Source organism: Dermochelys coriacea, chromosome 12, assembly GCF_009764565.3.
Source record: "Dermochelys coriacea isolate rDerCor1 chromosome 12, rDerCor1.pri.v4, whole genome shotgun sequence".
NCBI lineage: Eukaryota > Metazoa > Chordata > Testudines > Dermochelyidae > Dermochelys > Dermochelys coriacea.
In genome coordinates this window covers 22,996,261-23,010,869 of record NC_050079.1, presented here as the reverse complement: position 1 = coordinate 23,010,869, position 14,609 = coordinate 22,996,261, and the positions used below count along the sequence as shown (strand labels likewise).

General features: G+C 38.5%; 1 protein-coding gene and 1 long non-coding RNA gene across 19 annotated transcripts in view; one reads left to right on the top strand and one right to left on the bottom strand.

Annotated features, from left to right (window-relative positions):
* Positions 1-14,609, bottom strand: part of ZNF507 (zinc finger protein 507) — a 52,785-nt gene that overhangs the window by 37,214 nt on the left and 962 nt on the right. For 9 of the 10 annotated variants that reach the window (XR_006275095.1, XR_006275096.1, XM_038368628.2 and 6 more), the window contains exons 2-3: positions 3,134-5,265; positions 1,098-1,203 (exon numbers count right to left, since the gene is read on the bottom strand). Coding sequence is in view for 8 of the 10 variants with exons in the window: in XM_038368628.2 (XP_038224556.1) it covers positions 1,098-1,203; positions 3,134-5,260 (2,233 nt within the window). In the remaining 2 variants the exon portion in view is untranslated. Of the gene's footprint in view, positions 1-1,097; positions 1,204-3,133; positions 5,266-11,261; positions 11,303-14,609 lie in introns of all 10 variants that reach the window. The other variant, XM_043494966.1, reaches the window with a different exon arrangement.
* Positions 14,295-14,609, top strand: part of LOC119841299 — a 67,118-nt gene continuing 66,803 nt past the window's right edge. For all 9 annotated transcript variants that reach the window (XR_006275105.1, XR_006275102.1, XR_006275104.1 and 6 more), the window contains exon 1: positions 14,295-14,422. This is a non-coding gene — a long non-coding RNA (uncharacterized LOC119841299). The remainder of the gene's footprint in view (positions 14,423-14,609) is intronic.

The window sequence follows — 14,609 nt, the reverse complement described above, 5'->3', positions numbered from 1 at the left end:
CATCTAGCATTTTCTTGAACTTGGGCCTGAAGAAAGTAACAAAACACTAAAGCTTAATCTCCTGGAATTATATATATCTAAATATTAGGTGACTTCCAGAAGGACAAAAAGGAAGCTAACAGGTAAATTTATTTAGTGCTGGTGAGGTAAACAACTGATTTTTCTGACTTGTATATTTAATGTCAGAGCCATTAAATAAGAGCCAGTATGGTCTAGTAGCATAACTATGGGACTGGGAGCCAGGAACTATAGTTCTAACTCTATTCTGACACTTACCACAAGGCTCTGGGCAAATTACTAACAGCCCATACTTGCTCACATTAAGCAATACCTTCCTTACTCCATGAATGGTCCCACTGATTTCAATAGGATTACTGTTGTCCTTACAAAACATGAGTAAGGGTGACAGAACTGGGCCCTTAGCCATTTTGTTATACATATTACAACACACCTACAGGCCCGAATTGAGATCTGAGTCCTATTGTGCTAAGTGCTATATATACACATATTGCAGGAGACCAACAAAGAGTGGTAGAGGAAACAGATGCTTTGTTTATTTATTCCCCCTCATGTAAACTGGGAAATATTTTTACCTACTATACATAAGTGATATTATGATTAATGCTTCCATAATAGAGATACAATAAAATAATTTTGAAGTATGACATTCAAGAGCGTGTCCATGTGAGTATGCTTATTTGAAAGTCAGTTAAAAAAAAAAATCTTTTCCACATCCACTATACAATTTGCTAAAAATATTTCCTAAAACTCAAAGGACATTAGTCCATAAAGGACTATGTCCACGGCAATAGATATTTTAAAAAAGAAGTGATCTGAGCTATCCCAGGGCACACAGACAAAAATATCTCAACTGGTTAAAGACACTGCTTGTCAAATGCTGATAGGGTATGTCAAAACCATGCAATTTTCCCAAGTCTTCTGAAAACCCCATACACATTTGGGCTGAGAGTAAGCATGACAATTTTCTGCCTAAATGAAAATTTTGAGAAACATAAGCTCATAATACAACACACCAGTAGCAACACTATAAATTTGACTCTTTACTGGTTTATATTATATAAAAATATATACAGTACCTTCTCTTTCATCTGCCTCACTGGAAACTATTAGTTTGTTAGATGTTGCTGTTGAGAGCAGATCTGGAAGACTATGTTGCTCTCTCTCATGATTTCGCAGCTGACTCTGTTAAAAAACAAACAAACAAAAAAACAAATCACCTTTCCCTAAAATATTTAATTTTAGACTCTATAAATACACAGGTTTCAGAGTAGCAGCCGTGTTAGTCTGTATCAGCAAAAAGAAAAGGAGTACTTGTGGCACCTTAGAGACTAACAAATTTATTTGAGCACAAGCTTTCGTGAACTACATCCGATGAAGTGAGCTGTTGCTCACGAAAGCTTATGCTCAAATAAACTTGTTAGTCTCTAAGGTGCCACAAGTCCTCCTTTTCTTTTTATAAATACACAGTGGTCACTTCATGTTGCACTAACTTGCAAAGCTATTGTTTACATTAGCTCATATGTATTTGCAGAATGCCTCAGTTAATTGACTAACTGTACAACATATAAAATGGAAAAAATGGCACTAAGATGACAACTCAATGAACGAAATGTTTTTGACTGTTTTAAAGCGTAGACATTAGATATTTGACAAAGATATTAAATAGCAAGAATTTTTTTTTTAAAAAAGCAAAATCGATCATTAGAAAAAAGTGACCTGTTGAAGTAACTTCCTGCTCTAAATGTAAAATAATTTTAAGATTAAACTTTTCTTCACATTCAGATATAATATAGTAATATACTGAAACTCTCAAAGAATAATTAAATTCTAATAGGAAGAATTTCTTCTCAGTGAAGTGAGGGGGATGGGGATAGGAGGAAAATAGGAGAAAAGAGGACTGGGTAGCTCAGGTTACTGGTAATAGGATAGAGAAGCAATCAGTTCTAATTCACAGGTTCAAATGTGGACCAGATCAGTAGTGCCTATGTTTTCTGGTGATTAACCAGAGGCTTAGATGAAAGATGTCATTCCAGCTTCTACTGGCCATGACAAAAATTCTCATCAACTATGGAGGTGACTTACTTTAATCTAAATGTTGCCCTCCCAAATTAGGATTGAACAGGACAAGTGGGCAAGTTTGCACTGCCATTGCCTGTGCTGGTCCCAATTGTGTGAATGACTGAAAGACTACAGTTACCAGTGCTATTGATATCTTTTCATAAGCACTAAATTCACATATAAATGAATCATTCCGCAACACTAATGTGTTAAACAGAGAGGCTAAAACTGTGACCATGGCACACTATTCAGCTCTGGACTGTAATTTTTCAGATTTGGTCCCCTGCATAACATCTGTTCCATGAAGCAGCAATAGAATGAGAAAGAAATTTTTCTCTCTCAGCAGATTTTTCTGGGCTAAAGTTTCTAGAACAGTGATTCTCAAACTGTGGGTCAGGACCCTATTTTAATGGGGTCACCAAGGCTGACTTAGACTCACTGGGGCCAAAGCCACACCACCCAGGACCGAAGCCCAATAGCTTCAGGCCTGGGCAGCAGGGCTCAGGTTACAAGCCCCCCGCCTGGGGCAGCAGAGCTTGGGTGAGCTCAGTCTCCACTCCTGGGGTCATGTAGTAATTGTTGTTGTCAGAAGGGGGTTTTAGTGCAATGAATTTTGAGAAACCTTGTTCTAGAAGAACCATCTCTGGTTTTGCACCCACTCCCAATGAGGGGTCATGTTTGAGTCCTCTTTGAAGTTCTGACCTATTAGGTTATCTAGACTATTCCCTCCTAATGCTTCCATTCCCTCCTATTATTGCTACAGGTTAACAGGCCAGAAGTAGGGCATTAATGGGTCACTATGATGACTCTCAGTGAAAATGTAATATTTTTCACAAAGAAACAGAGGATACGTAAAAGTAAATTACTTGAGGTTGCAAGACATGTTGCAAGAATACAGTAGTACAAGAGTAGTTCTAATAGTCTCCATTTGTAATGACATTGCAGCCAAGGTGCCATACTTTGATAATTCCTGTGGTTAACTTAGTTTAGTTAAAAGAAAGTAATAAAACAGTTAAATTGCTATTCTAGAGAGATGCAAAGGAAATAACTTCACCTTATAATGAAAGGATTCTTCACATTGCTTGCATTGATACATTCTGGTTTTGCAGTGGTTGATCATGTGGCTTTCTAAATCTTTACTATTGTCAGCTATATGCTCACAAATAGGACACTGATATGGTTGCCTTTGACGATGGACTCTCAAGTGTTGTTTTATGTAGCCCTTATTGCCACTGCTATAATGGCATAGGCGACAGCGGTATGGTCGATCTACATTAGGTATGTACTCTACCAGGTTACTTCCTGGCATGTTCATGTCATTCACAGGTTGGCATTGTGCATTGTCCTGTAATTCTTTCAAAATGTCATCATCAGAAGCATTCTGATCTGTCCGCTCTCTCAATTTTTCAATTACTGTGAGCAGTGACATACTAATGCCCATTTTAATTGGTGCTTCTGATAGCTCTGGTTTGTCCTTTTGTAGCTCCATTATTGCACAGTCACTTTGGTTTAAACTAGTTAAGCCCTCTGGAGTGTTTTTAAGTGATGATACCATTTTAGAATGGGCTGCACAAGTGCCATCCGACTGTCTTTGTCCTGTATCTGCATCTAAAGAGTTTACCGCAGCGAAGGCCCTAAAGCTGGATCTTGTTAGTTCTGCAGCTCTGATAGGCATTGTGACAAGAGCTTCTGCAGCTAACGAGTGCAGTCTCAGAGATTCCGAATTTGTTCTTCTTCGCACAGGAGGGGCATTTTCATCAGCTGCTATGCCTTTATTAGAGATTAAATCATTATCTTTCTTCTCAGTATTGCTCCATCCTATTATTACTTCTTCAATTTCATCTGAGTGATAAACTTCACCAGATCCTTCACACACAACCTGGGACTCCTCTGAGATTAATTTTTTCTCAGCTTCAATGTCAGCGTTCATTAAGAAAGGTTTTTGTAAAACAGTTTCTTCAGCACTTGGCAAGCGCTCTACTATTACATTAACATGACCTTTCTTATTTGGGCTACAGTTAATGATTTTCTGTGCTGACGAAAGTAGACTATCAGTTATCAAATTATCTTGCTCTGTATCTGTATCTGATATGGTTTCCTCTAACGGTTCTCCAGTAGGGGAACAGACTGTTGATTGACTTAGGACCTCCTCTTCTTTTCCATTTTCTACCACTGGTGGAGATTTACATGACAGTTGCTCAGAGCTACAAATCTGGAGTTGAAGAGAATGGTCGCTATGGATGTCTAGTTCATTATTTTCTAGAGAGAGAACAATTGTATCCACACTATGAGGCGTATGTGTTACAGTTGCAGCTGACAAGATAGCAGGCTCATTTTCTTCTTCAAATATAGGATAGGAACAGTCAACCTCACCTGCATGTTTCCATGCATGTGTTTTTAACATTCTTTGCTGACCACAAGTGTAGCTACAAATTAAGCACCGATACATGCCATACTGCTCATAAGTATACCATTTTCTCCTGCCCATTTCAGCTATAGGAGTAGACCGAGTTATGCCTTTACAGTCCAGATTTACTGCCTGATCAGTGCCTGCTTTGACACTTCCTTCCACTGGCCCTTGCAAAGATGAAGCTGAGAGATTTACACATTGTTGCACATTTGACTGGTTTTTGCCATCATTCTCATGGTGAATTCTGACATGAACTTCAAGTTCTTCTTGGTTTTTAGAAGCAAAGTGGCATTCTGAGCACATTAATATAATTTCATTCTGTTGACCATGTTGTTTTATATGTTCTTGTAGTATAGAAAGAGATGGTGATAGAAATTTACATAGGCTACACTGGTAGCATATAACTTTTCTTTTACTTTGTGGAAGACAATTGGTTACATAATCTGCTTGTAGCTCATCAGTCTTTTTAATGCCAATAACAGGCAGTTCCATTGTTTTAGCTGGGATCTCACAAAAATCTTGTGTTTCAAAAGATGGTGTAGAAGCATTAGGATGGGAACGTTTTTTCCCTATTAAAAGACATCTCTGTGACTTCTCACTTTCTACTATCTTGCTTAATTTTTGGATAACATGGATTAGAGGATCAGTTTTACATTTTCTATGATCTTCACTGCTTTCTAGTGTTGAGCCAATGACTGTTTCAGAAATCAGTACAGCTTCCTGTTCCACAATATTTGGCACCAATACTGCAATACTGCTTCCCTCTTCCATAATATCTGAAAAAGTATTATGAAATGAAACATTAGCTTACTTAACAAGCACAAAGACAGAAATTTGTAGTCACTACTGATAAATATTTAACTTCCCAATTCTACTAAAAATGGTAGTTTAAATTAATTAATATTCTAATAATAAAGTCTTCCAGTTTTAGAGCATCGAAAATCAGAAAGTTGGCTTGTATTATTGTGGATATTGTCTATTTCCCCACCAGGATCATCACCATCTGAACACTAGAAACCCTACCTAAAGATACTGATTTTAAATGAATTCTTGAAGCCAGATATGTCTTTTGCCTCCACTGCTCCCCTTGGAATGCTATTCCAGAACGTCACTCCTCTGATGGTTAAAAACCTTTGTCTAATTTCAAATCTAAACTTCCTGACGGCCAGTTTATATCCATTTGTTCTTGAGTCCATATTGGTACTGAGCTTAAATAATTCCTCTCCCTCCCTGGTATTTAGCTCTCAGATATATTCATAGAGAGCAATCGTATCTCTCCTCAGCCTTCTTTTGGTTAGGCTAAGCCAAGCTCTTTGAGTCTCCTTTCATAAGACAGGTTTTCCATTCCTTGGATCATCCTAGTAGCCCTTCTCTGTACCTGTTCCAATTTGAATTCATCCTTCTTAAACATGGGAGACCAGAACTGCAAACAATATTCCAGATGAGATCTCACCAGTGCCTTGTATAATGGTACTAACACCTCATTATCTCTACTGGAAATACCTCGCCTGATGCATCCCAAGAATGCATTAGCTTTTTTCACGGCCATATCACATTGGTGGCTCGTAGTCATCCTGGGATCAACCAATACTCAGAGGTCCTTCTCCTCCTCTGTTACTTCCAAGTGATGTGTCCCCAGTTTATAACAAAAAATTTGTTATTAATCCCTAAATGCATGACTTTGCATTTTTCATTATTAAATTTCATCCTATTACTCCAGTTTACAAGGTTATCCAGATCTTCCTGTATGATATCCTGGTCCTCCTCTGTATTGGCAATATCTTTCAGCTTCGTGTCATCTGCAAACTTTATTAGTACATTCCCACTTTTTGTGCCAAGGTCAGTAATAAAAAGATTAAGTAAGATTGGTCCCAAAACCGATCCCTGAGGAACTCCACTAGTAACCTCCCTCCAGGCTGACAGTTCACCTTTCAGTATGACCCATTGTAGTCTCCCCTTTAACCAGTTCCTTATCCACCTTTCAATTTTCATATTGATCCCCATCTTTTCCAATTTAGCTAATAATTCCCCATGTGGAACCGTATCAAATGCCTTTCTGAAATACAGGTAAATTAGATCCACTGCGTTTCCTTTATATAAAAAATTTGTTACCTTCTCAAAGAAGGAGATCAGGTTGGTTTGGCATGATCTACCTTTTGTAAAACCATGTTGTATTTTGTCCCAATTACCACTGACCTCAAAGTCCTTAACTACTTTCTCCTTCAAAATTTTTTCCAAGACCTTGCATAATATTGATGTCAAACTAACAGGTCTGTAGTTATCCGGATCACTTTCCCCCCCCAGTTCTTAAAAATAGGAACTATATTAGCAATTCTCCAGTCAGACGGTACAACCCCTGAGTTTACAGATTCATTAAAAATTCTTGCTAATGGGCTTGCAATTTTATGTGCCAGTTCCTTTAATATTCTTGGATGAAGATTATCTGCGCCCCACGATTTAGTCCCATTAAGCTGTTCATGTTTGGCTTCTACCTCAGATGTGGTAATATCTACCTCCATATCCTCATTCCTATTTGTCATCCTACCATTATCCCTAAGCTCCTCATTGGCCTCATTAAAGACTGAGGCAAAGTATTTGTTTAGATATTAGGCCATGCCCAAATTATCCTTAACCTTCACTCCATCCTCAGTGTTGAGCGGTCCCACTTCTTCTTTCTTTGTTTTCTTCTTATTTATATGGCTATAGAACCTTTTACTATTGATTTTAATTCCCTTTGCAAGGTCCAACTCTACATGGCTTTTGGCCTTTCTCACTTTATCCCTACATGTTCTGACCTCAATAAGGTAGCTTTCCTTGCTGATCCCTCTCATCTTCCACTCCTTGTAGGCTTTCTGCTTTTTCTTAATCACCTCTCTGAGATGCTTGCTCATCCACCTTGGTCCACAACTCCTGCCTAAGAGATTTTTTTCCTCTTTCTTGGGATGCAGGCTTCTGATAGTTTCTGCAACCTTGACTAGAAGGAATTCTAGGCCTCCTCTGCCTTTAGATCCACAAGTTCTTCAGTCCAATCCACTTCCCTAACTAATTTCCTTAATTTTTAAAAGTTAGACTTTTGAAATCAAAAACCCTCATCACAGATCTATTTTTGTTTATCCTTCCATTCAGTTTGAACTGAATTAGCTCATGATCGCTCAAACCAAGGTTGTCTCCTACAACCATTTCTTCTATGAGGTCCTCACTACTCACCAAAACCAAATCTAAAATGGCATCCCCTCTTGTTGGTTCAGCAACTACTTGGTGAAAGAATCCATCAGCTATCGCATCCAGGAAAATCTGAGCCCTATTATTATTACTAGCACTTGTCCTCCAGTCTATATCTGGGAAGTTAAAGTCTCCCACGATCACACAATTCCCATTAGTATTTACTTCATTAAGAACATTAAAGAGATCTCTATTCATATCCAAATCGGATCCTGGTGGTCTATAGCACACCCCAAGTACTATCCCAGGGGAGGCTATAGTAGCTTTCTTCTCTTTCCCAATGTGATTTTTGCCCAGACAGACTGTCTTATCCATTTCATCACTTCTTATTTCTTTACAGTCTACCTTATCACTGATATACAATGCTACTCCACCACCTTTGCCTTCATTTCTGTCTTTCCTAAACAGCACGTACCCTTCAATAACTGTAACTCCAGTCATGACTACTATTCCACCGTATTCTGTTATCCCTATAATATCTGGTTTCACTTCCTGCACCAGTAGTTCTAGTTCCGCCAGTTTGTTAACTAGGCTCCTTGCATTAGTGTACAAACATCTTAATTTTTGCTCTTTGGCTTCGCTCACATTCTTTACCTAAGTAGGCACAGACATTCTATCGCCAGAATCACCTATTAGACTGGTACCTACACTACCCTTCCTTCTTATGTCCATTTTCCTACCCATGGCTGTATCCTTTCTTACTTCATTTTCTTTCTTACTTCCATTTAAAATCTGGCATGGACATCTCCTAACCATCTCCCCCAAATTCCTAGTTTAACACTCTCTTATTCAATTGTGCCAGCCTCCGTTCTAGAAGTCTATTTCCCTCCCTGCTCAGGCGAAGTCCATCCCGAGAGAACAGTCCTCTGTCCATGAATGCTTCCCAGTGGCCAGACATCCCAAAGCCCTCCTTATAGCACCACTGCCTGAACCACCTGTTGATCATCATAATCTTTTCACACCTTTGTTGCCCTTCTCTAGGAACAGGCAGAATCCTACCAGCAATTAACAATATTGCTGGGTGCTTCAGATTGGGGAGCTGTCTGTAAGCAAGGACTGGCCTGTCTCCCAAGATCTGTGAGAGTGATGGGTCGTCCTTCAGGATAGGTTGTAGATCCTTGATGATGCATTGGAGAAGTTTTAGTTGTGGGCTGAAGGTGATGGTTTGTGTGGAAGGTTGGTTCTTTATGAGAGTATCCGGTTTTGAGAGCTCATTCTTAATCTTTCCTGTTTGGTTCATAAAGAACCAACCTTCCACACAAACTTCCTCGTGGCTGGACTCTACAAAAACTAGACAAGCCATTTACAACACACACTTTGCTTCTCTACAAAAGAAAAAGGACACTAAGCTATCTAAACTACTACATGCCACAACAGTGGTTCCCGTAAGCCACCCAGCAATATTGTTAATCTATCCAACTATACTCTTAACCCAGCATCTGTCCTATCTCGGGGCCTCTCCTTTTGCCCCTCCACCCCCACGAACATGATACAGTTCTGTGGTGACCTAGAATCCTATTTTCGACGTCTCCGACTCAAGGAATATTTCCAACACACCTCTGACCAACATATTAACCCACAGAGACCTTCCTGGACACTACGGTGCTAAAAAGCGATGGTCACATAAACACCACCCTATATCGGAAACCTACTGACCGCTATTCCTACCTACATGCCTCTAGCTTTCATCCAGATCATACCACTAGATCCATTGTCTACAGCCAAGCTCTACGATATAACCGCATTTGCTCCAACCCCTCAAACAGAGACAAACACCTATAAGATCTCTATCATGCATTCCTACAACTACAATACCCACCTGCTGAAGTGAAGAAACAGATTGACAGAGCCAGAAGAGTACCCAGAAGTCACCTACTACAGGACAGGCCCAACAAAGAAAATAACAGAACGCCACTAGCCATCACCTTCAGCCCACAACTAAAACCTCACCAATGCATCATCAAGGATCTACAACCTATCCTGAAGGACGACCCATCACTCTCACAGATCTTGGGAGACAGGCCAGTCCTTGCTTACAGACAGCCTCCCAATCTGAAGCAAATACTCACCAGCAACCACACACCACACAACAGAACCACTAACCCAGGAACCTATCCTTGCAACAAAGCCCATTGCCAACTCTGTCCACATATCTATTCAGGGTACACCATCATAGGGCCTAATCACATCAGCCACACTATCAGAGGCTCGTTCACCTGCGCATCTACCAATGTGATATATGCCATCATGTGCCAGCAATGCCCCTCTGCCATGTACATTGGTCAAACTGGACAGTCTCTACATAAAAGAATAAATGGACACAAATCAGACGTCAAGAATTATAACATTCAAAAACCAGTTGGAGAACACTTCAATCTCTCTGGTCACTCGATTACAGACCTGAGAGTGGCTATTCTGCAACAAAAAAACTTCAAAAACAGACTCCAATGAGAGACTGCTGAATTGGAATTAATTTGCAATTAATTTGGATACAATTAACTTAGGCTTGAATAGAGACTGGGAATGGATGAGTCATTACACAAAGTAAAACTATTTCCCCATGTTATTTCTCCCCCCCACCCCACCCCCCCACTGTTCCTCAGATATTCTTGTTAACTGCTGGAAATAGCCTACCTTGCTTGTCACCATGAAAGGTTTCCTCCTTTCCCCCCCTGCTGCTGGTGATGGCTGATCTTAAGTGATCACTCTCCTTACAGTGTGTATGTTAAACCCATTGTTTCATGTTCTCTGTGTGTGTATATCAATCTCCCCTCTGTATTTTCCACCAAATGCATCCGATGAAGTGAGCTGTAGCTCACGAAAGCTTATGCTCTAATAAATTTGTTAGTCTCTAAGGTGCCACAAGTACTCCTTTTCTTTTTGCGAATACAGACTGACAGGTTTCAGAGTAGCAGCCGTGTTAAACTCCCCTGTTTACAGCTCTGTTTGCTGGTGTCTGTGCGGCTGGCTACCTTTATAGGACCCCTAGTCAGAGAAGCCCTGCCCGCTAATCAGGGATCAGCTTCTCTCCGAGCACACTGCCCCTAGCAGCCTCTACAAATACAAATACCTACAAATACCTTTTCCTTCAACAGAACTCCACTCAAACTCCCGTTTACAGCTCTGTTTGCTGGCTCCTGTGCCGCTGCAGCTGTCTGTAAGATTTCTGGTTTGAAACTGAACTTTTTGCTGCAGTTCACGGTGATACACTCAGCGAGAAATAAAGCCAACCTTAGCATTGGCGACAGTAATGGTAAGTAAACTAAAATTACAAAAAAAATTTGGTTTTGTGCAACACATGGGAAAACTAGCTTCCTTTCACAAGCACTTCTCTGCTGTGTTGGGGAAAAAACACATTTTGTAATTTTTTTAATACCATTATTGTAGCCAATGCTACAGTTCACTTGCACATTCCCTTCCCTTACATTGTAAGAATCTTTCTGAGAAAAAGTCATAGTTACACAATACGGTCTTTTTTGAAAAGCCAGACTACAGTTTTGTTCCAATATTTTTCCTCATATTCTGTAGTGGACATATGTATATTTCTTACCTTGCTATGTGTTTCTGAACACATATGGATTTTTATTTGATCTGTCAAAAAGGGAAATACATACGGTACTCTGCCCTGCGGTCAATGGTTGTTACACGTTACAGCCAATTTATGGTTAAAGTTTGTAGTAGTAATTCTTTATTTTAAAAGGTTTTACATATATTAATTTGAGGATTTATTTAACTCAGATGAAAAGTTTCCTCCATGCTAAATCTTGGATTCTACTATCACAACTCAATTTCCCCTTGCCCTCCCTTCAGTACAGAAGAAAAGTCAATTTGATTAAATAAATTAAAATAAGTGTCAATTTCACAGCTTGGAGGTTTTTTCCAAATGATTTCAGTAGGAGTACTTCCAGGATTAAAGTTAAGCATGGAGTAGATGTTTGCAGGACCAGAACCTTTGTAGGGTTTGGGGGTTGGGTTTTTTGTGTATTTGTTTTGTAAGAAAGTTTTACAGAGAAATAAACAAAATATAACTTTTATTTGCACACAGTTATCATAGTAGATGAGCAGTTAAAGAAAAAAAAATAAGAGAGCAGATTGTCCCAAACAAGATAGTATTATTGTATTCAGGTACTTGCTATACGAATTTATCTCCCTGATAACAGCTACAAACTTTTTCCTTGAAGTATTTCAATTGTATAGGTCATAATACCAATCCCCACAGAAATGCTGAGCAGAGATACTTTCCCTTCAGTTCACTATTCAGTTTATTTTGGCATCTAATTAGTTTATTTAAAATGCAGTTATGTTTTTTCTATTGTAAAAATACTGAAGTTGAGACTCACAAGAGGATGTGGAGAAGAGTTTCTAATTTTCTGCAGATACATGAAGACACCGACCTTTCAAAAATAAGACTATTTTTGTCTTTAAGTCATTTTATTTAAATAGTAGCATTTTCTAAACCTTTAAGTAAGTTCTTATTTACTAGAAGCATGTATGCCGAGTTCAGGCCATGTCAGATATTACAGGAGGATCACAATATCAAATATAATTAAAGTAAGGAAATTTGCAGTGTTACTTCCATTCATCTTTAAAGTAATTAAACCAGGCAACAAAGTAAATATTCAGGGTATCACATAAAATGTGAATTATTAGGACAAACCAGAACAATCTTTTCTATATTATTATCAACACTAGATTTGAAAAATGAAAAACCCAGACTCATTAGATTCCTTAGTAATTACAAAACAATTTAAGGCCTTGAGCCTTAAGCCTTCAATCAGATCTATTTAGGTAAATTCTGTGCAGAGCCCCACTGAAGTGGCAGGCGTGTGGCAGGAAATGTAGGCTGAAAGTACAGTTATGATGTCTCAGAAAACTTTTATATAGGACAAAAGAACATCATGTGGACAGGTTATGTAATTCAAATTCAGTGTCTTTTTGGTAATAGAAATAAATGTGATAATGTATCTGTAGACAGTTACTGTTAAATGAAAAAATGTCAATTATTCCATCATGAAACAGAATAAGTATACTTTGCATTTTGTACTTTCATTTTTGATTGTTCAGTTGGCATAGAATGAATTTTGTTTTATTGAATAACTACAAGCACAAATACATCCTTTTCACATAAAGCTTAGATACCACAGGAATGACTGCCATTACAAGTGGCTTCACTTCAAGTTGCAGCAATAGTGATAATATGAGAATAAAAGTTGATACAATGGCTTGCCCTCTGTTCTTTAAAAATATAGATTAGATTTTTTTTAGTAATACTTATAATCTGAATAAAGCAATTTCGACAGTGTTTTTAGTATAATATAATGTTTAGATGTTTGGCTCACATTGACCTTAACACGTGCCACAACTATTAGTGCAGAATAAGCAAATACTATCTATGCATAGTGCAAGATCTCTTTCAGAATTCAAAAATATGCTGAGTGATGATGTCAACTTGAAAAACAGTCAATTTCTAAGGGTGATTTAAAAGTAGTTTTAAGTACTATGCCTTTCCTTAAGTACTCCAGCTAATTTTTGTGGGTCTGCAGTTTGTTTTATTTTCTATTAGGAAAATATTTTTCTACTTTTGTGTGATTGAAGCATAGAAATATAAAGAAAAAGTTCCATAGAGGAGAAATGATTATTTTACACATCACGCTGTCAAACTGAAAGATGATATTTTTCTCTAATCTTTTTCAGATTATAGTGATCTTTGATATCTCAACAAAAGTAAAAAATTCAAATATCTGTGATTCTTCTACATCTTTGGACAGCTAAAGTTACTGTTGCTTACTATATTTACAAGCTGAGCCTAGAAAGAACAAGTTTTATTCTAGATTCTGTTTTGCAGTAGAGTGATATTGAAGAGACCATTTTTATTTCTAAAAATTGCAAAAAAAAAAAAAGAAAAGTTCAATCTTTAATTACTGCATCAGTAACACTTAGACAAAAGAGAAGGCCCCAATCTTGTAATCAGATCTATTAGTGTGGACCTATACTCTGCATGTAGCCCAGTTAAAGTCAAAGGTCTACCCATACTGCCTATTTGCAGGATTTAGACCTATGGGAAATTTCTCCAGATTGAAGTAGTGAAATGTAAATGAGTGAAGTGCGTATTTCAAAAGGCACGACTAACTTAAGGGCATGTGAAATGAAAGTTAGGTCTAGGAAAGGCCAACTATTGTTTTACACAATAGTGTAAAGCAAAAGCGATCACAAGAGCCTTTACAAATCCCATGAGCAGGAAAACTTTATCATCAGAATTTCACTTTTACTAACTATTGGTTTTATTACTTAATTTTCAGAAACCAAAGCTATTGACATAGCAAAATCCTTGAGACTGATATCAACACAACAGCTGAGAAAAGTTAGATCTCACAGAGTTACCATACATCCAGGTTTTCCTGGACATTGCCTCTTTTTTGAGTTTCTGTCCACTGTCTGCGTGGACTTTTCAAGTAACAGGAAATGTCCTGGATTTTTGCAGAGCAGATGCTGCAGCTTAAGCTGACAAGCCCTGATTGGTCCACTTTCCAATTGGTTCTGCCCCTACACTGACAGCTGATTGGTCCATTTCTCTGCAACAACAGCTGCCAGATCCTACCCACTCAAGCCCTGGGTAGTGCTGACTGATGGCTGTTGCTGCTTCCTGAGCTTGTACCAGCTGCACAGGGAGCGACACTATCCCTCCACCTCCAGTGAGTGCCCCTGCTACAGGTACCCTCTCCAGCTCTCCCCGCCCCTTCAGTGTCCTCTTTTTGGGAATCTGAAATATGGTAACCCTACATGACAGGCTTCTCATATCACTCCCTCTTCAAAGTGAAGTCAAGCACCAGTTTGGTTTTCTTACTCCTGCATTTCAAAATAACTGACTGGAACTAAAATGAATTAGATTTGGTACATT